The following is a 26,584-nucleotide window of genomic DNA, read 5'->3' as shown; positions in this document are numbered from 1 at the left end:
ACTAAGCACCACTCTGTGCTCTCAGAAATGGATTCAGCTTGGCCCAATTCACAAAGGTAAACTTAGATCAAAAGTCTAAGCTTAGACCTAAAGTCTAACTTTACTACCTCTAAAGTTAGACTTTTGATCTGAGTTTATACCAAAAGTCTAAGCTAGGTCAAAATTCTAACTTTACTAGTACTAAAGTCAGACTTTTGGTCTAAGTTTAGACCAAAAGTTTAACTTAGACCAAAAGTCTAACTTTACTACTGCTAAAGTTAGACTTTTGGTCTAAACTTGGACCAAAAGTCGAACTTAAGTAGTACTAAAGTTAGACTTTTGATCCTTTGTTAGACTTTGGTCTAAACTTAGACCAAAATTCTAACTTTACTAGTAGTAATGTTAGACTTTAGGTCTAAACTTAGATTTCAGGTCTAAACTTAGAGTTTTGGTTTAAGTTTACTTTTGTGAATCAGGCCTGTGTGCATAAAACACTACTGTCTTTAATGGTTTTCTTTATTCACAATTTGTGCACTGTGCCGTCAGTGCTGTATTCCACTTTTCCCATTTGAATGACTACCATTAAAGCAATTGTAAAGATTGTGTGGAATAGATGTAACGTGATCTAGTAGTGTACACAAAGTCCTTGATAAAAAAAAAACTGTCACTATCCAGAGTATTTTTCTTGGAGTTGATATACCATAGTGTAATAGCCATATTTCCTCTATACGAGTTTCTGTGAGATTAAACCAAAAAATCTCCAAATAGACATCTAAATGAAAACTTGGGGACAATTGTTTTCCTTCATGGTTTACTAACCCAGGTTGCCACTGTGTTAAGAACTGGGGATCTGGTTGGCAGAGGTTTTCACCCTGTCCAAGCAGGAATCACAATCTTAGTCAGGGTAAGCCAGAGACACACTCTAAAGTAACCTGTGCTCAGGCCGACAGCAATGGAGCATGGTTCAGATACAGGGAACAGCCTTGGCTGACTGATACCTTGGTTTGAGGCTGTGACAACATCGAAGACGAGATTCGAGGAGCAAGGGAGGCGATGAGTCGACGTTGATCCTTAAGATGTAGGCGATGTGTCGACTCTGAGTGTGCAAAGTCAGAAATGAGTCAGGAATGGAGGCCATTGGCAATGCGATGTCATCGATCCTTCCAGCAGTGGCGATGCGTCAGCGTCCATGGAGATGTGCCAATTCCAAGTGGTGCAACAACGGCGATGAGTGGATCTCGGCAGTTGCAGAACTTTAAACCCACTTCCAAGGACCCAGGACTGGATTGGCACCACTTCACAGGGAAAGCCTCTCAGAAGACAGAGTCCAGGTGCAGTAGGTAGATATTTGGAACCATTAGATGTCCCTGAGACTTCAAACAAGAGGCAAGCCGGGAAGCCTTTGGAGTCACTTTGGTTCTGGGTTGGAGAGATACATGTCCAGTCCTTCTCACTCCAAGGCAAAAGGGCAGCAGGCAGCAGGTCAACAAAGCAGAAGTGCAGCAGAGTAGCCGTCCAGCAGAGTGGGAGTCCTTGTAGCAGCACAGCACTCCTTCCTGGCAGAGTATCTACAGGTTCAGAAGTGTACTGAGTTGGTGGTGTCAGAGGTCCAATACTTAGACTCAGTAGAAGCTTTGAAGTGGGGGAGACTTCAAAGAGAGGCCTTTGATGTGCACCGAGTCCCTGCACTTCCTGCCCTAGTTTCAGACATACTACGGGGGTATGAAGCCATTTGTGTGGTGGACAAGACATAGCCTATTAAGCTGTAAGTGTTAGCTCCTCCCTCCCATCCGGCCCAGAATGGCCCGTCAGGATGTGGATGGCCCATCAGGCATTCCTAATCATCATTTGTGTGTGGGTGTCTAGAGTGAATGCACACATCCCAGCTGTCAGCCATCCCAGATGTGTATTTGGGGACACAGAGGGCCCTAAATAGTTGAAGTAAGAAAAAGCCAACTTTCTAAAAGTGGCATTTTCAGACTTGCAGCTTAAAATCAAACTTTACCATAAGTTGTTATTTTAAATTGTGAGTCCAGAGACACCAAACTCCAAAAGTTTACCGTTTCCCAATTGGGAATTACACTTAGAAAGTGTTAAACGCTAATCCCAATGTTGCAGTAGTGAAAAACTAATTTAAGAGTTTGTCGCTACCTGGACATGTAAAACGTAAAAGTACATGTTCAACTCTTTTAGTACACTGCACCCTGCCCTTAGGGCTGTCCAGAGCCTACCTTAGGGATTGATATATATTTAAAAAGGAAGGTTTGGGACTGGAAAGAGGGTTCATCTGACAGGTTGACATGGCAGTTTAAAACTTCACACACAGACTCTGCAATGGCAGGCAAGAGAAATGCTTAAAGGGCTAATTAAGTGGGTGGCACAATCAGTGCTGCAGGCCCACTAGCAGCATTTAATTTACAGACTCTGGGCACAAGCAGTGCACTTTTCTAGGGTCTTATAAGTAAATGAAATATGCCACTTGTGGATAAGCCAATGTTACCATGTTTTAAGCAGAGAGCACATGCACTTTAGCACTGGTTGGCAGTGGAAATTTCCCAGAGTCCCAAAGTCAGCAAAAAGAAGAGGAGGAAGCCAAAACATTTGGGGGTGACCCTGCCGAAAGGGTAATTTCCAACACACTGGATTAAGGGTAGGCCTGTATTACAGCCCCCTTCCGTTTGTTCTCGAAATGGCAATTGTTTAATATACTTTCACGAGGAAATGAAATTACAGACATAAAAACATGTTACCTGCATCAAGAAAATAACATAAGCAAAGCTTCCCCAATTGTTATTTAACTGTAAGTTTTAAATGTATTTTCGAAATATTCCCAACTGTGTATACCTTTAGTCTGCCCCGGTATCCTTCTTCTACAAGAAAGAGCAAACAGAATGAAGGGATAATAGAGTAAAAGATAGAGAGAAAGAATTAAGTGAAAGAATTCAACAAAAATGGGAGGCAAGAAGAAATTAAGGTCTAAAAGATGCAAACAAATAATTTGTAGATAATCATAGACTTATTATCACCTGGTTTGACAAGGCTGCTCATTGCATTTACGGATCTGTGGTTTAGGTTTTGTCAAGTCTTTGCATTTTTTGTTGTCCACAGTGCTGATATTCTTATTCATAATCTTTGTACATGATACTGTTGTTTTCCGTTCTCCTAACATAAAATAAAATATGGCACAGAAGAAAAAAAAATAATCAGTAATTGTACAGAACATTCTAAACAATACTTCAGCACAATCAAGGTAGAATAAATAGTGAAATTGCTCATTTTACTCATTCCACAATGCTTATTACAAATTTTCCATAAATCTCAATTTGGGAAAAACCTAAATTTCCACCACAGCCGGTCTCAGGAGATGTACAGATTACCACACTACAAAGTTATTTACCTGCACACATTTTTCCAGGTATAACATTGCAAAATATGCATGGGGATATGTGGCAGTAAAAATGGATAACCATGTGGGATCAGATCGCAAGCTCATGATCCCCTTGGTCATTTCACATTACTCAGGACAATACTTGAAATGGTGTGATAATGCTTAGTTGTAACTGTACCCAGCAGTATCAGACTCACGACAGTGATGACAGTTTCTCAATTTAGATACAAGGGAGGATTAGCCAAAGCAATTCTGGATGTGATGAGGTTTAACCCCAATAGTTGTAATGGGCACTTAAATTGTAGTTCACCTTACTAGTTAAAAGCTGAGCTTTTTAGGAGCACATGATTGTTGCAAAGTCATCCTGTGCCCTGGGCACCCCGCAACATTTTGCTGACTGATACTGGTGGTAACTGATTTTGACTGACCCTGGGCTCTGCCTAACCAGGCCCAGGGCCAGTGCTATGCTGAGAGAAACACATTAGAATACAGTTAGAACACCTACATACACTCGGGTACACAATGGTATGGTGGGGTACCCCTGTGATTGGCATGACCTTCCCTATAAGCCCTAGTATATTATAGGGCAGGGGATTGAAACTGCCTAGAAGTCCCCAGTAGCCTGGGGCATGGCAGTGTAGAGGCCAGCAGCCTTTTTCTGCACTTGCATGTGTGCACTGCTAAGGCCTGAGGTCAGTTTAAAATCAGCCCTGGGTGCCAGGACTGCTTCTATAATGTAAATTGTGCCCAAACTCGACTTTGGTGGTTGGGGCACTTAAAAATGGATAACCTACAATGTTTTGGCATATTAGGGACCCCAGGGTCTCCCCTAGGTGTCCCAGGGGTGTGTGTGGGGGGGGGGGGGGGGGAGGGGGGTCAGGTATTTCTAAGGTATGCCTTATAAAATGAGTTTTTATATACCTGGGTAAAGAGAAATTTCACATTTCACTCCCCACATTGTGCTACAGTGCTACTCAAATTCGACTTTGATGCTAGGAGCATTGTAAGGGGAAAATCTGCAATCTTTCTACAGATTCAGAACCCCTAAAGTCTTCCCTGGTTGCACATGGGGTGGGGTTCCTGTAGATATAAGGCAAGTACTTATAAAATATGTTTTTGTAAGTCCTGGTGCTGGAAAAATGGCCAAGTCATTTTACCCATTGCAAATCCCTTATTACATAGGTTAACATGGTACGAAGTTATTGATTAATAACTATTGATAGGAGAGGACTAGACATGCCATTCAAAGACTTTCAAGAATGGTATTAATAAATCCAACAATATCAAATTGTTGAATGTCTCCTAAAGTGTACATACAAGAAGTTATAAGACTTTTGTTAAGAAGAGACACACTGGTAAGTTTCTTGTCTGTTATTTTCTTCAATGCTGAACCAGTCAGCTCTCCTGGTTACAACTGCCTCTGATGAGACGCTACAATGGAGACAGAACAGGCAAGCACATGCACATACTTTGAATCATTACAACAACCAACTTTCTTGTTTGTAAGTCCAATTTTAGCCTTCCATTGGTCTGCCCTGATTGGTCAGAGTTAAGTGGATTAGCCAGGCTGCCTTGAAGAGGTGATAAAGAGCCCCTGGGGTTAACCAGCTCTGCTGGGAGGGCAGTGTGCTGTTCCATAGGAATGCCAGGTGGAGGATTTGTAAACCATGGGCATCAACGGAAGAGGGATGGCCACAGTGTCAGTTTCCACTTTACACTTTTGACCCCCACCAGCCCCAGGATTAGGGAAGGTATGTGCAGATGGTAGGGGGAAATTCAATGGAAATTAGCCACCCTAAGGGGTGTGTTTAGCCAGCTCTTACCTCCTTGCTGGAAAATTAGCCATTATGGATTTGGAAGATTTGAAGCACTCTGGGACAAAATAATGCCACACTTTACAGGATGTGGTCATAACTTTGAGGAGTTACCCTGCTCCCATTGGTCAGAAGTGACCTCCTGCATGACCCAGAGAACTTGGAATAAGTATCTGAGAGCGGCAGAACCCTCCAGAGCTGCTGCTTGAAACTTACTGAAGCAAGAAGTGGCCTGCTGAGAAGCTTTGCTGTGCAAAGATTTCTAAGGCCTGACCTCTGAAAACTGTACCATCTGAAACTACAACCCAGTGGATTATTTTGCTGAAAAAGAACTAAAGAGTGGACTCCCTGAAAGCTACAGGTTAAAAGAGCTCAACTGGAACATCACCAACTAAATCTACACCTCGGAGACCCATCAGTGGATTTGTAAGTGTTTTGTACCAGTGGATTGTGGGAACTGACGTCTTCAACTTTCAAGGACCATCTTGGAGCTTCCAGACGCTTGGAGTAAGTTTGAGACACTTTGGGACCCCTTGAGGAACTTCAGGTAGAAGTTCAAGAAGTTTGGAGAACTTTGGAGTAACTTTGAAAAAAAGCTCCAAAGAGGGACCAACTCAACCTGGCCAGCCAGGCCGCCTGCCTACAACCGGGAGTCGGCCAAGCCATCCAGATTTGTCCCGCTAAAAGCTCCATCGCATCAACTTCCAGAGATTGACCAGGACTAGAGAAAATCTGAAGGCTGGGGAACCCTCACTGGATCCAGCTACATGAGGAGCATCGAGAGACCCCACGAGAAAAAGCTCCAGAAATGTTTCTAAGTCCGCTCGTAGAAAAGGTGACCGGGAGCAACTGCGAGAGCCAAGCCGCCTGCCTTCCATCGCATCACCATTATGAAAATGGGGTAACCCAATTCAAGTCTTGGACCGCGGCGGTTAATCTATATAGAAAAGCAATGGTCCTATACCTTGGTTTGAGAAAGTATAAATCTAATCTCCATTAATCTTTTTTAACAATTCTGAGCATCTAAACATATCAGCTCTGGGTAATCAAAAGTAGTCAAAATTAGAGATTTCAAAACAATTTAATTTTATTTTCTCATACTTGGAACAGTAGTAGATGTCTTGCTGTGTTCAAGGGATTTGTGAAAGGTTTAAGGAGGTTGCTCCAGGGGAACATGCATAAATGGTGTGTTCAGGTGAAGGGTGGAAAGAATTCCAAAAGGTGCTCAGGGAAAGGGGTTAAAACAATTCAACAGTTGGACTGATAACAAAATGTCAGTCTAGATCAGCCTAGCCACAATTAGTCAATATATATACAATTACTATTTACAAATGTTTAATCGTTAAAGATGTATCGTTTTTTGCACGGTAGAATAAGGGGCTAGTGGTCCAGGTTTGTAAAGTGTGGGCGTCGACGTTTTGACCTGACTAGTGGCATGGATGGCTATTTGGGGCCTCGGCCTGGGGGTCTTCTTCAGGACAGGGGTGGGAGACCAAGGGTGGTGTCCGAGTTTTGACCTAAATGAAAATGCGGGGTTCCATGAGGGTTGTGCAACAAGGTTATTTAAAAAGAGCGGGATCACCGGAGTGGTCCTATGTCACATCTCAGAGTTAATTAAGCTTACCCGCAATTGTAGCGGGACGGGGAAGGTGTCCTCCTAATCAAAGTTCAGATCCTCGTCTGTGAATAAGGGGCTAATCAGTGCCGTGGTAATGATATTAATCACAACCTTAAGATAGAGGCCAAGGGGGGTCACTCACCCATGCATCAAGTAATGTAGAGTGACCAGATCAATTCCTCTAAGGGGCATTCAATGCAGTACACTGGTAAATTAAACAAAAACAAAGACGCAAATCAGGAAAAGGCCGGGTTTCGTGGGCAAAGTATATTAAGACAACTGAACGGGAGAGACAATTTACCTTCAGTTAGAGCCCTCTCCAGTGTATGGATTGCAAAAGGGTTTTGGCCGGAGACGCGGCGGCTGTTTTAAAGCTCACCGTGAGGGCGTACAATTGACGTGGTGTCTGCGTGACATTCACTTAGGGCGGGCAAGTCAAGCCGATTGCGATCGTCCCGCTAAGGCTAAAGGAAAGACTCAATCTGGCGTGAAGAGAGTCTCGGGAGATAGGTTGTGAAGGGGATCCGTGTGGTTACACAGTGTGAATTTGGTGAAGGAGGTTAAACAATTTACTCACAACAATCACACCCACACATTGCAAGACCATAGTAACTGTAATTCCTCTGGGGTTATTTATGCCATAACATGCCCTTGCGACTTCATGTACAATGGGCAGACTACCCAGAAGGTCAAATAGCGAGTTTTGCATCACTGTAGTTGCATACGCTGCCAGGTACAGGGAGCACCCCTGGTGGAGCACTTTGCTACATTTGGAAACACACCAGAAAGCCTACAGTGGTGGGTGATAGAAAAAGTCAAGCCCAATCCTAGGGGAGGAGATTTCTCCAACATCTTAAACATACTTGAATGTAGGTGGATCCACCTTTTTGACACAATAGTTAGGGGCCTGAACGAGTATGAGGAAATAAACAAACAAGTGTCAGTCTTCAACAACGGGTGAGGCACTACTACTCTGCACACTGATTACTCATACCACCCACTGCACACCGTTTAATCTTACCACTGACCGCTAAAAGTTGTGTATATATGTATTATGTTCAGCGCACACCGTTTACCCATACCAATGACTGCCAAAAGTTGTGTATATATGTATTATGTTCACTGTCCAATTACTGTAATCCAAGCTGGACAATCTATGTAAACATATGCATGTGTACAGTCTCTCTTCAATGATCCAATGTACACATTTGCCATCTGTGCCTCATGTTCCTCTGACCAAGTACGGTAGTGTTATGTGTGACACATTCACTATTGTATTGACCATGTAAATAATTGCCAACTTCGCCTCATGTTCTTCTACATTAGTCACATTATCCTGATGCGTGGAGCATTAATTTCTCCCTTGACAAAGTCACTTGATTTTAATTGTGTCGCACATTCACTTTTTTACCAACGATGCTACCTAACCGTTTGTCACGTATTATCAGTATGTCATTTATGTAATTCACACTGTGTAATCACATGGATCCCCTTGACAACCTATTTCCAGAGACTCTCTACATAACCTTGTGCACAACCTTCATGGAACCCCGCTTTTTCATTTAGGTCAAAACTCGGACACCACCCTTGGTCGCCCACCCCTGTCCTGAAGAAGACCCCAGGCCGAGGCCCCTAATAGCCCTCCATGCTACTAGTCGGGTTGAAACGTCGACGCCCACACTTTACAAGCCTGGACCACTAGCCCCTTATTCTAGCGTGCAAAAACAATACATCTTTAATGATTAAAAATTTGTAAATAGTAATTGTATATATATTGACTAATTGTGGCTCGGCTGATATAGACTGACATTTTGTTATCAGATTTCCCACCAGTTCAACTATGGTTGAAACACCACTGCAGGTCTTGTGCAATCTACTTTGAAACCTGGATGGAATCCGACAGGTTCCCCTGGTGCAGGGCAAACAGTGATTTGAAATTCAACTGCAGAGCCTGCATATGCCACTTGGCATAGTCAATAAGCAGAATGCAGGAGGCCAAGAGACCTAGAATATGTAGAACCACTCTCACCAAGACCCAGGATTGGGGCTGAAATAGCAGGATCATAGCCCAAATGTTCTGTACTCATGATTTAGGGACAGCCCAAACCTGCATCATATTCAGGATGGCTCCAATGAAAGGGAGCATCTGAGAAGAAGCCAGAAGGGATTTCGGCATGGTGATAGTAAATACAAGAAAGTCAGGGAGTTTGCAATCATCTGGAAGTGGTCTACGACTGACTGTGGTAAGCACACCTTCAACAGTCAGTTGTTGAGGTAGGGGAAAACTGGAATCCCCAAACTCCAAAGGTCTGCCACCACAACCCTCATAACCTTTTGAACAAATGCGTACCACTGGTGAGGCTGAAGGGGAGCACAGTAAATTGAAAATGCACCTGGCCCACCTTGAATCACAAGTAGGATCTGTGGGATTGCAGGATGGATACATGAAAATAGGCATCCTATATGTTTCAAACCACCAAGATACTACCTGGGGCAACATAAGCATCCTGAATTTGTCCTTCCACAAGAAGGCATTATTAACAAAGCTAAAATCTATAATAGGACAAAGACCTTCATCCTTCTTCAGCACAAGGAAATAGTTGGCATAACAGCCAGAACCTATTTCAGGCGTCAGGGTCCTTTCTAAAGTTCCTTTGATAAAAAGAGCCTGCACCGCCTGGAGCAAGATAGACAGGTTGTCACAGCGCATCAGGGTGTAGCAAAAAACCCTTCATAAACACTGTCAGAAAATACACATGGATGCTAACTATCATATGGGAAAAACCATTGTACCACAAGAACTACAAATCCCTTGAATACTTGTGAGTTCCCAAAATGTGCACGAATGCGTGCTTCGGGGAAAAGAATGCAAAAGAGCTTCCGGGCTCTTTGACATTGCCAATATTTTTGGATCCAAGTGAATACTACATTCCTCGATATGCGGTCCGGTAAGGGTGGCACCAAATCTTTGATCTTCAGTTTTATTATTGCTGGAATTTTTATGAACCCGTGCGCAGTTACCACATTTAGTCTTCCTCTACGAGGAGAGTGAGGAGGATTTGCGGAGAGCTGTTTACTTTTGTTGGCAAGCTGCGCGTTCACGGCTCATGCAAGGTGAGCTGGCAGGTTTTGAAAGACTATGGTGCCAATTACGATCCGGTAAAAAATTTCCCCGTACGACTCGTATCCGGTCTTTTTACCGTACGAATCGTACAAGTGCCGTACAAACTGGCAATCACGATTCGCATGGTAAAAAGTCCATACGAATCGCATTGGGAAATATTCCCCACACGTCCTCGGGTCGGAAAATGTGTCCGACACGTCCTTGGACGATTTACCGTACAAATGTGAAAAGTGAAGTCCGACCGCGGAATCACGATCCATCCCGTGCGTCCGATGTTACAACCGGATGGAAAAAACACCGTCCGCACCGAACTCCCATAGCAACCATGGAGACGTGCCCGCATACGCGCCGACCCCCCCCAGCCCCCGTACGTACGCGCTGACCCCCCCATCCCCCGTACGTACGCGCCGACCCCCCCCCCAGCCCCCGTACATACGCGCCGACCCCCCCCAGCCCCCGTATGTACGCGCCGACCCCCCCATCCCCCGTACGTACGCGCCAACCCCCCCCATCCCCCGTACGTACGCGCTGAACCCCCCGTGTATGTACACCCGTGTACGTGTCGAACCCCCCCGTGTACGTTCGAGTCAAACCCCCATGTATGTACACCCGTGTACGTGTCGAACCCCCCCCGTGTACGTTCGAGTCGAACCCCCCGTGTATGTACACCCGTGTACGTTCGAGTCGTACCCCCACCCGTGTATGTACGGTGCGTACCCCCAGCGCTTTTACGCGCTGGGGGTACGCACCGTACATACACGGGTGGGGGTACGACTCGAACGTACACGGGTGTACATACACGGGGGGTTCGACTCGAACGTACACGGGGGGGGTTGCCACGTACACGGGTGTACATACACGGGGGGTTCGACTCGAATGTACACGGGGGGTTCGACACGTACACGGGTGTACATACACGGGGGGTTCGGCGCATACGTACGGGGGATGGGGGGGTCGGCGCGTACGTACGGGGGATGGGGGGGGTCGGCGCATACGTACGGGGGATGGGGGGGGTCGGCGCGTACGTACGGGGGATGGGGGGGGTCGGCGCGTACGTACGGGGGATGGGGGGGTCGGCGCGTACGTACGGGGGCTGGGGGGGGTACGGTGCGTACCGGGCCACCTACTCTGGTCGATTCGCGCCGTACTTCGCTTTTCCGGCACTTTTTGGGTGCCGTGAAAATATTGCCGTCCGGACTGCTGTCGGTTCGAATCGTAATTCCTGGGTCGTGAAACGCTGCCTGAAAGCGTCCCGACGTCACGTTGAAGTACTGGGTATTTTAGACCCAGCGGTGCAGGGGCACACACCCTATGACTTCGGGGTTTCACCCTGTTCCGGACCTACAGAAACACAGAGTCTTCTGGGTGAAGTCAAAGAATCGTTTATTGGCTGCAGACCAATGACAGATATCCTAGAAGTACAACAGCGTGTATGTTCTCAGGAGACTGCTGAAAATCATAGGAACGGACTTCTCCTTAAGTACAAAATATCATGCTCCAGGCATACATTCCTTGGTTTACGATATGGTCATATAAAGGTATACATTACAAACGAAAAAGCAGAGTCATGATGACCATCCCACATTCCAGTTCGGCCAGCCCACAATGATTTACACAGGAAGGTTCAGATCCCATGTTTGAAGTAAATAGACCCCCCAATAAATATGAGCATCTCCTGTTTTGAGAAACAAGTCATAAAGCAAGAACAAGCAGGTGTGGAAGAGATGAGCCGGGGGATTGTGTAGAATGAAAGGGTTTTATGACGGGTCAAGCCCTGATATGAATCACAGGTGGAAGGAGGAAGGGGAGCTCGTGAGACCGGTTTGACCCGGGGCAGCAGAGCCAGCTGCCCAGGTCACAGAGAAGTCAGAGGGAAAGCCCGTGTACTGTGAGGCCCGTATTAACTCCATCATAGCCTATGTGAGGGCAATGACAAGATGGCCACTGCTTCCAAAATGGAACCCGCGTAGTTGAGCAGAATACGTGTACACAGTGCATTCGTAGCTGGAACGGCACATAAAGCACTCGTACGTGCCGCATTTACCATTTGCGGTTCGCTAATACCAAAATAGACAGAGGTAGGGCCCTGTCCCCTACGCGGTTCCGAATACCAAAGTACGACAGACCCTCCTTTTGCCCTTACATAGGCAATCACTATACTCATCTTAATCCGAGTCTAGGTCAATGTTCACGAAGTCATGGAGATGTTGCTGTAGCATCATCCTATTACTTAGCTCGTCCCTCGATACAGGTTTCCTTACACATAAGGTAGCACAGAGGCCACATATCGCAGGAGCACACTGTATGCATAGACAGAACAGGAAAAGAATGGCTAAGATCATTCCAATGACCATCAGAACTTTCCAACCCCAGGCAGATATCAATTCCCAGAACCATCCCATCAGTGACCAATCTCCCTTATCCACGTGTATGGCTTCAGATATTTTATGGAGTTTGGAGATGGCTTGATACACTGTTGGAGCATTATCTGGTATGAAAATGCAGCAACTGGATTGGATGACCTTGCATACCCCACCGCGGTCTGCAAGAATAACGTCTAGGACCATGCGGTTCTGCAAAGTCATAAGGCGATCCGCTTGGAGCTCAGCTGTCAAATTACTAAGGGCACCAGCCGTTACATTGACGGTGGATTCAACCACACGAGTCAGCTGTCTCAGGTTCCTACTATTGACCATAGGTCCCCAAAACGGCAGGAAACCCAGGAAAAAGTCTCCTGCTTCCTGACCGGCAGTGTCCTCCTTACTAATCACGCCTCTCACCACTCTGGTCTTGTGATAGTCAGAGGCGGCAGTAAATGTCGGCGGTAGCAAGTTCGCAATATAACATGTGCCCGAGAAATCAGGGGGCAACCATGTATATGCTCGGTCATGACAGATGAAATATGTGCCCTTAGCAGCCAAAAACGCAGGGGAAAACTGTGACGGGAAAGTGTACGTTTCAGTACAGTCACTTCTTCCCAGTTGAGCCCTAGGGTTCTGACCATTACCCTGTAAGCAGAACCGACCCAGGTGGGGTACGACCCAGATTGGAGATGAGATTTTTCGCTGTCTTTCACCCAGACTAATACTATACCCCGTCGCGTTCCATCCTACATAAGGTCTCAGCTCTTCTTTGGGAATGGACGAGTATGCATTAATATCCCTACTCATATCGGCAACTCCTTTCATCAAAGCCTTATTATTGGTGATGGGTCTGATGGAACGCGGTGGGCGAGGGGAGTATGTATCTAGGGCGTAGAGAAACATGGTTTGGAATGCCCATGACGATCCATTGTAACTGTACGGTAGCACCAGGTAGGGAATACCCTTGTTAGTGGTATGGGGCATTAACCCACAGACCCAGCAATTGGTCGTATTCATTACCAGTTGGTGCTGGTGCAAGAGTTGGATAAACGAGTTATTTACGAACTCTGATCGTCGGGTCTGTTCGTGCTCAGGCAAAGGGTGAAAAGAGTGAGAGGAGGCAGTAGAAAGAGATATAGGCTGTTGAGTGGGTGCAATGGGTTTTGGAGCAAAGGAAAACACACATCCTACAATAAACATCATGATACTACACAGTGTAACAAAGCACAAAAAGACAAAACATTTACTTTTTACAATTCTACACATCCTTGTTTGAGAGTTCATTTCCTCAATCGGTCTCTCCATCCTACAAAACTCCATCCTCTACTCGGGCCGCTCGCGGTGGATGAGTTTCTTCTGCTAAGGAGTACGCCTGTCAGTCCAGGGAAACGCCCTAGACCAACCAGAACCGTTGACCTTGCGTCTTCGGCCTGTACCCCAAAGTCTTGGCACCGCGACCCTGCGGCAGAACCCGGATGGTGGTTCGAAAAACAAAAATCAAGAAAGTCCTTCAGATGGGAGAGCAAAAAATGTCAAAAGGGAAATAATGAGGAAATCTTTATTTGTCCATGGGCCTAGGTCTCAAGTTATAGCGGAGACGGCCAGGTGCTGTTTGGTCTTGAAACAAAAGTTCAGGCTCAGTGGTGTCCAGTCGATTTGATGGCGGCACAGCTTCCTGCAGAATATTGTCACTCTCTTGGACTGAAGCTGTGTCTCTTAAGCGGGCGTCACTGAATGGTACAAAGCGAGGTACAATGTCTGTCTCTGAGTCGGCGATACCCTCGTTGACCCACTGGTCATATGGCAGAGGCAAGGGAACTACCTTGCAGTGAGTACCATGAATCCAGTGCTTCTTCCCTTTCACTCGCACTGCTGATCTTGTCGAAAGAAGAACAAGATGGGGGCCGATCCAGCGAGGTTCGTCGTTGCCCTTACGCTGGAAATTCCGGACCAGGACCCACGAGCCAGGGTTGATGGGGTGTCCAGGAGGTTCAGAGGCTTGGGGAAGAGTATCATGTACCTGTTGGTGCAAAACACGCAGTTTAACAGTCAAATCATACAGGTAATCGAGCAGTACTGGATGCTCTATTTCACTGAACTTCGTAGGCCTTGGCACACCCCATACGTTGGCCGGGCGTCCAAAGACTACTTCATAAGGACTAAGTCCCACTCGTGAGTGTATCGTCATTCTGGTGGACAAGAGTGCTAGAGGCAGAGCGTCAGGCCATTTAAGACCAGTGCTCGCCTGGATTTTGGCCAACTTGAGCTTTAAGGCTCCATTGTAGCGTTCAACTAGTCCAGCTGATTGGGGGTGATTTGCAGCGTGGAATTTCTGCCTTATGCCTAAACCTTCACATACATTCTTCATCACTTTACCCACAAACTCACTTCCATTATCACACCACACCATTCTCGGCATTCCAAACCTGGGGAAAAACTCCTTCACAAGGGCTTTGGCTGTGGATAGGGCAGTGTTATCTTTCAGAGGATAAGCCTCTACCCATTTTGAGAAAGCACAAACAACCACTAGTACATATTTCAGGTTGTTGCATCTTTCCATGTGAATAAAGTCCAGCTGCAAAACTTCGAATGGACATGATGGGGGTGCAAAGTGACCGGCCGGAGTTGGGGTTCCCCTACCAGGGTTGTACTTCAAGCATACTATGCAATTCTTGACCACATTCTCTGCACACTTGGGAATCCCAACATTCTGCCATACTGGAGCCAACAACTTACAAATACCTTTCGTACTGATATGCGCCATTCCATGTGCCATAGTAACCACTGGAAGCACATATGCATCAGGCAACAACCATCGCCTATGTTCTGTCAGGTCAATCCAACAACCATTCTCATCCAACTTACCCATACTCTCTCTCCACTTGCTTAACTCTTCTTCTGTAGCTTCAGCCTGAAGCGACTTCACACTCTCTATTGTGTTCTCACACATTCCCACATCATTAACCCATCTTGCGGGGCCTGCAACATACATTCTAGTCTTCACATTCTGTGCTGTTTCTCTCGCGGTCTCATCAGCAAACGCATTCCCACGTCCAACATCATCTGTGACTTTCCTATGCGCACTGCATTTCATGATCGCAACTTGCAAAGGTAGGGTCAGTGACTCAAGGAGATCATTCACCAACTTGCCATTCTGAATTTTAGCTCCATGCGACGTCAGGAACCCACGCTCTTTCCACAAACGCCCAAAATTATGAGCCACGCCAAAGGCGTACTGGCTATCTGTGTATATGTTCACTCTCATTCCTTCAGACAACACACATGCTCTCGTGAGGGCGATGAATTCTGCTGCTTGGGCCGAATTATGTGGCACTCGTGCAGTTTCCACGACCGTATGTAAAGTCGTGATAGCATATGCAGCAGTCGTGTCACCATTAGGGAGCTTGAAACATGACCCATCTACCCATAAAGTGCCATCACATTCAGTCAGGGGAGTATCTTTGAGATCTACTCTCCCTTTCGTCTCTTCTTCTGTCCTGAACAGACAGTCATGTTGCTCAATCTCATCTGAGTCTGCTGGAATCGGCAATAATGTGGCTGGATTCAGCGTATTGCATCTTTTTATGTGTATGTGATTCGCTAACAGTGTGAGTTCATACCCTGATAATCGCGCACTAGTCAAGTGTTGTGTCTTGGTTCTATTTAATAATGTGTCTACAGCGTGTGGAACCATGACAATCAATGTGTTGTCCATTACCAGACCAGCAGATTGTCGGATAGACATCGCTGCAGCAGCTGTCGCTCTCAGACAGCTTGGCAATGCCCTCGCTACAGGGTCCAAGGTGGATGAAAAATACGCGCATGGGCGCGGTCTGTCGCCAAAAGGCTGTGTTAACACTGACAACGCACATCCATCTTTCTCGTGAACATACAATGTAAAAGGCTTGCTATAGTCAGGGGTGCCCAACACAGGTGCTGAACACAACGCATTGCGCAATTCCACAAAACTTTTCTGGCACTCTTCAGACCATGGGATAGGATTCGGTGTGTCTTTGCATGTTAATGCTAATAAAGGTTTTGCCAACAAAGAAAAACTAGGGATCCAATGCCTACAGTATGAGGTGATTCCTAAGAAAGCACGCACTTCTCTCTGTGTCTTTGGCACACTCAACTGTGCAATGGCTTGAATTCTTTCTGGGGTCAGTCTCCTTCCCTCCTTCGATAAGAGATGACCTAAGTAGGTCACTTCTTGTCGACAATATTGCAGCTTAGAGAGAGACACTTTGTGATGGTAAGCGGATAAATGGCGCAACAGTGACAATGTGGCTTCTTTACAGATCTTTTCAGTATCCGCAGCGATCAGTAAATCGTCCACGTACTGGATCAGGATAGCGCCACTAGGTAAAACAAGTGCATCAAGCTGCGCTTTCAAAGCTTGACTGTATATGGATGGACTCTCGCAGTAGCCTTGGGGAGCGCGTTTGAAGCGGAAGCTTCGGCCTCCCAGACTAAAACCAAAAATGTCTCTGCTCTCTTCTGCAATTGGGATACTAAAGAAAGCATTCTTTAAATCGATCACTGAAAACCATGCAGCAGAGGCTGGAATCATCGTTAACAAGGCAGTTATATCAGGGACAACCGGAAACTGAGGCACAACAATCTTATTAACCTCTCTAAGATCAATCACAAATCTGTAAACAGGTGGCTGTGAAGGGTCCGTTCGTTTTAAGACAGGTAAAATCGGACTATTGCAAACGTTGCCTCTTGTTTCTTCAATCACACCCTTATTAATCAAGTCGCTGACAATGTCTAACAATGCTTTCTGGCCTTCATTAGAGATCTTGTACTGGGGAATACGTGGCAGTCTGACATTAGCCTTCAGAGTCACCACATATGGTGGTATTTCCAAGAGGCCCACATCATTGGGACCAGTAGCCCAAAGGGCATCCGGAAGGGATGACAATTCAGGTGGCATCGTGTTTTTAGACAAATACATTGGAGAAACCACTTGCTTGCCTAATGTAAGTTGTACTCCTGAAGGAGAACAATACAGTGTAGCGTGCAATCTTTTCAACAAATCTAATCCCAGCAAATTCTCACCACAACCTGTTGTCAGGATCAGGGGCGCTTTCAGCTCGCAAGGTCCAACAGAAAGTGACATGGGACTGGAAATCGGGTTCCTAACTGGGGCGCCAGAAAAACCTACTGAAACATTTATATCGCCAGACAAAGGTGCGCCAGGGAGTTTGGAATGCATGATTGAACTCTTTGCAGCACCAGTGTCTAGCAGAAAAGGCTCCGTTACATTTGCTGTAGTCACCTCAACATACGGTCCACTCTGATCCACTGGCACTGAAACAACTCCCTCTCTCTGTCTATGGCTATCCTAGTAATCATTATTCTCTGCATCACCATCTTCTGCATAATAATCACTATTGTAATACTGAGCCGTATTACTAGTCGCATTAGCTTGCTGATCAAAGCTATTAATGGCGCTTTGGGGCGGAAGAGGACGCGCGCTTTGTGGAACACTTCCACGCCCTCTGCCTCTAGGAGCTTGCTGACCACCTCTACCTCTTGCGCCATACATATTACCGTTCCGTTGCATTAATTTAGGACAACTATATTTAAAATGACCTTCCTCTTTGCAGTATGAACATTGGTTGGGACCTACAGGGACACGTGGCTGATAATACCCATTCATTTGCTGATTAGTCTGAAATTGTTGGGGTTGGTGATAGACACCTTGGGGTTGTCTATAATTATTACCGCCGCCACGTGGTGGATAGGCCTGCTGTAAAAGGACCTTTGTCTTTAGTTCCTTCGTTTTCTTCTCCGTTCTATCTTTCTCGTCTTTATCTCTGTTTTCATAATACTGTGCAGTAGCCAGTATTTGCGCTGAAGAAGAAACGGCCCAAGAACTCTCTGAATCTTTCAACTTTTTACACAGGTCAGGGAGTAAATTCTGCACAAACTTATCCACAAACAACCGTTGGCCACCCTCAGTACTCATATCTTGCCCACTGTGGTCAATAAACGTTTCCTCAAACCTAGTAAAGAAGTCTGACACTGTCTCATCTTTCTTTTGCTTACATGCAGATAACTTGTCCCAATTTACGCGCATCGCAGGCATTATTGTCTTCATATACGTGATGATTCTACCAGGCAATTCAGCTACTAAAGGTTCTGGTTTCGCACCACCCGTTTGTCTAGCATCAGCAGCAACAATGTTAGCCCAGGTATCCCCTAGTTCTGCATTGTGATCTACATTACGAATTGATCCCCATAGAGGCTGTGGAACAACATTACCAAACAACATGTCTATGTCGGCCAGATTCATAATGCATGACCCTGCCGTCTGTGACAACTCTTTATAATAACCTGCTGGGTTTTTACGGGGATCAGGCAATGTCTGCTTAAGTGCTAACACCTCAGAGCGCTTCCATGGAACATGCACCCAAACACGTTGGAAATGCGCTGGCACAGCGGGGTTATTGCCGACAGCTGCAACTGCTTCTTTCCATACCGGGGGAACTTCTCTCATAGGGTATTGTCGCGCTTTTGCCTTTTTCCCCACAAGGACCTCGTGTTCAAACAATGACTGTTGGCAATCGTCATTCCTTAAGGACAATACAACCGCAACTGCTTTATCTACTTCGCGGTCCACAATTATACCAGTTCCAAAATCGAACCTCACTCTACACAATTCCTGCGGGTTCGGATTTCTACCACTATCCTCCAATTCTTCACAGAGAATTTCGCACATTTTCTCGAATACATATCTCTGTTTCGGGGCATCCCATTGATGGAAAGTGTTAACAACCGATTCCACATCATACAGTGAAGGAAAAACGATCCATCTACGCGCCATGTGATCTATTACCTTTTTCTCATCGGGGTTAGGCAATTGGCTGCGCAACTGCTTACGCTGTACACCAGGAGTTGCACCAGATGACCCAAAGAGAGGCGACATTAATGTAGTAACCACATTAGCTAAACGCTGTCGCGCTGAAGGAGAAGCTGAGGCGAGAACAGGGGGAAAAACAGAGGGAAGAAAAGAGGATGTAGAGACAGGTACTGGAGTGGTAGAAGGAAGAGTGTTAGGGGAGGCAGTTACTGGATTAAGCAAAGTCGCAGGAAGTGCGGGGGTAGTTGGAAGCACTACTGGAGGCGCTTGGGAAGACTGCGCTACAGGAATAGGAACTGGTTGCAAAGCAACTGGCGGTTGCGGCAAGGCTTGCAGTATATGCACTGGAGGTGGCATATTTACAAGCTGGGGAGGCGCCGTGGCAGTTTGAGCATACGGGGGTGGCGAACTCAACAAATGCGACATTAAGGGATCTTTCTCCTTTTCTTCTGACTCATCCTGCTTAGAATGTGGCAAAGCTGGGTAACATTTGTCAATCCCTAACTTACGCTGCCTGTGCAATTGCTCATTCATTTGCTCCTCTTCATTATCTTTAAATTGTACAGCTGCTTGCATTACTGACATACCTCTCTCTCTCTTATTCTTTTTCGCTAGCTTAATTTCCTTCTGTTTGGCTTCCTTTCGCCATAAGCGGAAAGAGTCAAACATCGCCGGCCGGGCTTTCTTTTTAAACAATTTAATTTCCAGATTATCTAAAATATCGGTATCAAAACTACCATTTTGGGGCCATTTTAAAACACCGTCTTTCCTGGTGTAGTGGATCCACACTTCGTTATATGTAATGGGGCCTACGCCATGTTTCACATAGAGCTCATAAGTTGGAGTTCCAACCGGAGGAACCGGACATGATTCTTCCAGCTGGAAATCTTTTCCACAACCCAAACAGAATAATCTACCAAATAGTCCAGAACCAGGCATCTTCGCTCACTAGTCTAGATCCAAACGTCAGAGGATTATCGATTACGATATTCTCGTGAATACACGAGTCCTCTGGCTTTGGGGTTTGCAAACACCAAATCACCAATTACCAAATCAAATCAAACGATCCCGAGGGATACCAAAACAAATGGGAGACGCTCCACTTATACTTAACTGAATATTGCTGATCGATGACGTCACCAGAAGACTCTCTCGATTGTTTCGCTCTCTCAAACTCGTCAAGGGTCCAAAACAGGTCGATTAATCAGGGCAGCAGTCCTTCGTAGCCGTCGGGACGCGGAGAACCTCGCAGAAAAGACTTTCGGACCACGTCGACATGCAGGGGTCGATGAAGTGGCGGCCTTCCTCCGGAATTTCCACACGAAGCTCCTCACGAACCTCTGGCTTGGACTGGTACCGCTGAAATCGGCCCGAGTTGGGCGCCAAACTGAAGTACTGGGTATTTTAGACCCAGCGGTGCAGGGGCACACACCCTATGACTTCGGGGTTTCACCCTGTTCCGGACCTACAGAAACACAGAGTCTTCTGGGTGAAGTCAAAGAATCGTTTATTGGCTGCAGACCAATGACAGATATCCTAGAAGTACAACAGCGTGTATGTTCTCAGGAGACTGCTGAAAATCATAGGAACGGACTTCTCCTTAAGTACAAAATATCATGCTCCAGGCATACATTCCTTGGTTTACGATATGGTCATATAAAGGTATACATTACAAACGAAAAAGCAGAGTCATGATGACCATCCCACATTCCAGTTCGGCCAGCCCACAATGATTTACACAGGAAGGTTCAGATCCCATGTTTGAAGTAAATAGACCCCCCAATAAATATGAGCATCTCCTGTTTTGAGAAACAAGTCATAAAGCAAGAACAAGCAGGTGTGGAAGAGATGAGCCGGGGGATTGTGTAGAATGAAAGGGTTTTATGACGGGTCAAGCCCTGATACGAATCACAGGTGGAAGGAGGAAGGGGAGCTCGTGAGACCGGTTTGACCCGGGGCAGCAGAGCCAGCTGCCCAGGTCACAGAGAAGTCAGAGGGAAAGCCCGTGTACTGTGAGGCCCGTATTAACTCCATCATAGCCTATGTGAGGGCAATGACAAGATGGCCACTGCTTCCAAAATGGAACCCGCGTAGTTGAGCAGAATACGTGTACACAGTGCATTCGTAGCTGGAACGGCACATAAAGCACTCGTACGTGCCGCATTTACCATTTGCGGTTCGCTAATACCAAAATAGACAGAGGTAGGGCCCTGTCCCCTACGCGGTTCCGAATACCAAAGTACGACAACGTCGCAGCATTCCCGGATCACATTCGTATGTATATTTTCGTCGGTTGGTGTTTTTTACGATTCGTACGGAAATGGTGTTTCCGTGCGAATCGTAATTCCATGTTTGTAAAGTTTTACGACCGGGTACGAGTCGGACGGGGAAAACGCTCCGACCGACGGTTCGTACCCGGTTTTTACCGGATCGTAATCGGCACCTATGTGATTCACTCTCAGAAAGGTGCACGTGTGCGACCGAGGAGGAGAATCATTCCTGTGGTGAATTTATTAATATGGATCTTGTAACTTGATTTCTATCATTACCTTAGAACCTGGATTCCTTGTGGTGATTAAGAGTGCTGGAACTATTATTTTCATTTGGTGGGGCAGCAATTTAACTCTGGAAGTTAAAAAACAGTCATTGTACTTGGTGCTATGCAAGTAATAAGCACCCACTAAACTATGGTTGTCTGTTCTATGCTAATTTAACAGGGGTAGTTCAAGAGCACCTGGATGCCCGTGACTTTCCTCTCCTGTCAGCAGTAGCATCTACATACTGAGTGTAGGTGTGTAAGATATATAGTCCCCATTTAGCGCGGGGACACGCTTTCTAGCGTAACCAAGCGCTTTATAAACCTCCCTAATAATAATTTCCATATGTTGTTATTTTTGGAAAAATAGACGTAGATAGAAACATTGTATTTGATCATGGTGTTTTCTATTTCTTTCTTTCTACACATTGGGTATCATTGATCTGTGATTTCTGGCAGAACTAACCCGGGCGGAGCTTGCAGAGTGCAGCTACGCGGAGTTCCACAGAGTTGGGGGAAAACTCTGTGGAACTCCCCTCCGCTCCGCCACCCGCCTCCACCCTGCCTAAATTAAAATGCTACTACACATAATTCAAAAAGAATAAAAGTCACTAACCTTATCGCGGCTTCTTCAGGCTGCCCTCCTCCTCCTCGCCGTACATCTTGTACAAACTGCGCATGCACATTTCTCACAAAGAAATTTCGCAGGGCTGGCTAACTCCGCACTGCTGCGGAGTAGGAGTTTTTTTTCCCTACTCCACGTTCTCAGCAGAGCGCGGAGTAGAGAAATCTCCACAGACTCCGCTGATGGAACAGAGTTCTCTGCCTGCGCCTAGGCAGAACCCGGTTTTATAATATTTCAGGTATCATATATATTCATGACAATTATGAAATTTAGAACAAATGATATCCCTCGAACAAGTATTTTTATTTGACTTTTCATTTATTTTTCAGGTCTACTTCCCTGCTGTTTCCTACCTTCCCTTCCCCCACTTGATAACTTCAATAGTCTGTGCTCTTGCAATCAGACTTTGCTGCTATCAGGAGGTGGACCATATTTAGCATCATCCCGATCCTGAGGATACAAGGCCCTGACAGAATAATTGGCCCACAAATTTACTATGGTCCTGGTCGGGGTGATGCAGTATGGCTACCTTAGATGATGTCATAGCAGCCTTGGCTATTGTACAAACTGAATTAGCCATTTCTCGGGCTGAAACAGCCGCTTTACAGGCAAGGGTTGGGAGGATGCATAGAAACCCATTTGATGTAGGGAGTGTGTCACATCAAACTACTACTCCCGTTGTTGTAGAGATTCCCACTCCAGTCCCTTTAGCACCTCCGGAGAGATTCCACAAAGAAACTATCAAAGTGCAGGTCTTTCTTACGCAAATACTGTTACACTTCTCCTGTAAAAGCAAGGCGTTTGCTACCAATCAAGCAAGAGTAGCATTTTTTATTTCATACCTGGCAGGTGATGCAGCCCAGTGGGCAGTACCACTAGTAAAGAGGGACGATCCATTACTATATGATTGGGATTCATTTAGAATGGAATTTTAAAAAACTTTCACCAGATGAGCCGATATATTCTCAGCTGGCCGAGAGTTGTTGGAGCGCAAGCAAGGAAACCAAGACTTGATTATTTACCTGAAGTATTTTAGTAGATTGGTAATTGAAAGTGACTGGCCAGAGTCCAAACAAGCTGCTATATTTCATCAGGGTCTTAAGGATGAATTGAAATGTGCAATAGCTCAAATCTACCCACATCCATCATCCTGTGGGCACTTAATTGATCTTGCGTTAAGACTGGATCATCGCATCAGTGAACAAAAAGGAGAGAATGGAAGAAAGGAAAGACCCATACCACGCTTCCATCATCCTCGACATTTTGAAAATAGCTCTCTACCTACAAATGAATATATGAAGATAGAAACTACGTGCGCTTCATGACCCCAGAGGAAAGAGTGCTAAGACGTAAAAAAGGTCTTGTTTATACTGTGGTAAGAGAAGGCATTTCATAAAGAATTGCTCATTGAAACCCAAAAAACTTTGTACAGAATGCAAACAAGTATCTGCTATAGCAGCTGATAAAACGGCGGAAAATTAACATGCTTGAAGAGAGAAGGAACTTCTTCAAGCAGTGTATTCATCCCTTCTTTAGAGAGAGGTGATATATCTATTAGAGAATTTTTTTTTTATTGATCTTTGCATTCAGATACGAGACGAGTGGCAGAGAGTTCAGGCCATGGTGGATTCTGGAGCTACAGGATGATTCATGGATAAAGACAAAGCTCAAAAGCTGGGAGTTTTCTTACACGAAAAGAAGACACTGGAAGCTGTTTTCGCTGTAGATTGAAAACGATTAGTTTCGGAACCTATATATTTCATAACAGAAGAACTTGAAGTCCTGTACGAAACTCATAATCTGGAAAAATTGGCTTTCAACATCGAAGCTTTTCAGTATGGCATAATCCTCAGATTAACATGGTTGCGGTTACACAACCCTGAAATCAACTGGACAGAGAAATCGTTTAAGTTAGATTCGGACACACTGCATAAGGAAACCTGTGGTTCCCTCTAAGGCATTGGCTCTATGCCAATATATCGCCACAGCTGCAGAGAAGGAGGTTATTTTACCCAAAGAATACATGGAGGATTCAGATGTATTCAGCGAGAAAAAGGCATAAATCCTCCCCCCCCCATAGACAATATGATTGCCAGATTGAATTGGTACATGGTGCTGTTATACCTTGTGGGAGCATATATGATTTAATGAAGCCTGAGAATGAACATATTTGTCAATACATAGATAAATACCTTTCATTTGGATTCACCCATAATTCTAGATCGCCTGCAGCTTCTCTGTTATTTTTCATACCCAAGGCTGATGGGGAGTTGCGCGCCTGTATTGACAATAGAGCGTTGAATGCCATCACGATTAAGAATTATTACCCACTACCTTTGATTTCAGTCCTCTTGGAACAAGTAAAAAAATCAGTAATTTATACCTAACTTGATCTCAATGGAGCCTACCACTTAGTCCGAATGCGAGAAGGAGACAAATGGAAGACTGCTTTCAAAACTCGCTGTGGCTTGTACGAATATTTAAGTGATGCCCTTTGGATTATGTAATGCCCCTGCAGCATTCCAGTTCTTTCCCAATGACGGATTGAGGGAGTTTTTGGATCACTCAATCGGGGTATATATCAATGATATATTGATCTATTCGTCAGATGAAAGGATACATTGCCATCATGTCAGCTCTGTTCTACAGACTCTACAAAATAATCACCTGTTTTGCAAGATCAGCAAATGTAAATTCAGTGTCACTATGTCGAGCTTTTAGAAATTATGCTAACTCCTTCTGGACAAGAAATGGCTGAACGAAAGATAAGGGCTGTAAAAGAATAACCTATACCACAGAACATAAGAGAAATTCAATGCTTTCTAGGCTTTGCTCATTTCTACCGTAGGTTTATTAATCAGTTCACAAATCTGGTAGAGCCTATCACAAAACCTCTAAGGAAAAAGGTATTGTTTCAATGGACAGAAGAGGCCCAAAAGGGGTTAGAAGCACTGAAACTAGCCTTTTTATCCACCCTTGTTTTGGCTCATTCAGACCCAGAAAAGCCATACATTGTGGAGGTCGATGCTTCAGAAGTAGCCATAGGAGCAGTGCTATCTCAACATCACGGAATGACATGCCAATTGTATCCTATCGCCTACATGTCCAGAAAACTAAACCAGGCTGAAAGAAACTACACCATTGCGAAAAAAGAGCTGTTGGCGATAAAAAACGCTTTCATGGAATGGAGACATCTACTGATGGGAGCCAAACATGTGGCTACAGTCTTTACCAACCATTGTAATCTCCGATTCATGAAAGCCGCTCGTCATTTGACACCAAGGCAGTTGCGATGGATGCTGTTTTTTGTTGAATATAACTTCCTAGTGACATTTCGATCTGGTAGCGAAAACAAAAAAGCAGATGCCCTAAGGCGTCAAGAATCCCACCTAGCTCCAGAGGTCATTCCAGAACCTGCATTAATTGATCCACAGAAGGAACTCTGTGTAACATACTCTGATACCTTTTTGACGAGAGTAGCTCATGGCATCCAGTCTTGTAAAATGTAGCTTGGTTGAAAAAACATAGTGAATGGAAAATAAAACAAGGTCTACTAGTTAAAGGAAACCAGTTATTGATACCTACCATTCCTTTACAAAAACAGGTGTTTCACTGGTGTCATGATATACCTATGCAGGGCATGATGGAACAGAAACAATTCTAATCTAGAGAGGATTATACAACAGTTAAGGAAAGACGTTAGTATGTGGGAAAAAGAATGTGAGACATGTACACAGATGAAGAGTGATAAAACAAAACAACAGGGGCTTTTACAACCCCTTCCTACTCCAGAAAAACCATGGGAAAGTATATCCTTGGATTTTATTGTGGGTTTACCTAGAGATCAGGGATGTATGGCCAGATTGGTGATTGTGGCTTCACTTACAAAAATGGGACACTTTATCGCTTGTAAACAGATTCCTATGGCAGGTCAGTTAGCCCACCTACTATTGGTCAACATTGTATGGTTAATTTGTCTGCCAAGAATAATCATGTCCGATCGTGAGATACAATTTACAGCACATTTCTGGAGGGTCTGGTGTTCCTCTTTACAAATCTCGCCCAAATAATCCACTACTTTCCATCCCCAGATGGATAGGCAAACAGAAAGGGTGAATCAAACCTTAAAACAATATTTAAGTTGTTACGTTGATGTAAAACAGAAGCATGGGTGGACAAATTATGGTTGGCAAAAATAGCATACTATAATAGTGCCACACATAGTTCTGCAGATCAGTCACCCTACTATTGTACACATGGGTTTCGTCC

At 45.2% G+C, this 26,584-nt stretch overlaps 1 protein-coding gene across 1 annotated transcript in view; it reads right to left on the bottom strand.

Moving 5' to 3' along the window:
* ADAMTS19 (ADAM metallopeptidase with thrombospondin type 1 motif 19) overlaps positions 1–26,584 on the bottom strand; it is a 1,193,695-nt gene that overhangs the window by 108,403 nt on the left and 1,058,708 nt on the right. Inside the window, exon 19 of the mRNA XM_085632713.1 lies at positions 3,006–3,141. Coding sequence (XP_085488839.1) covers positions 3,006–3,141 — 136 coding nt within the window. The remainder of the gene's footprint in view (positions 1–3,005; positions 3,142–26,584) is intronic.

Source organism: Triturus cristatus, chromosome 2_1 (genome assembly GCF_964204655.1).
Source record: "Triturus cristatus chromosome 2_1, aTriCri1.1, whole genome shotgun sequence".
Taxonomy (NCBI): domain Eukaryota; kingdom Metazoa; phylum Chordata; class Amphibia; order Caudata; family Salamandridae; genus Triturus; species Triturus cristatus.
This window is presented reverse-complemented; position numbering and strand designations above follow the sequence as displayed.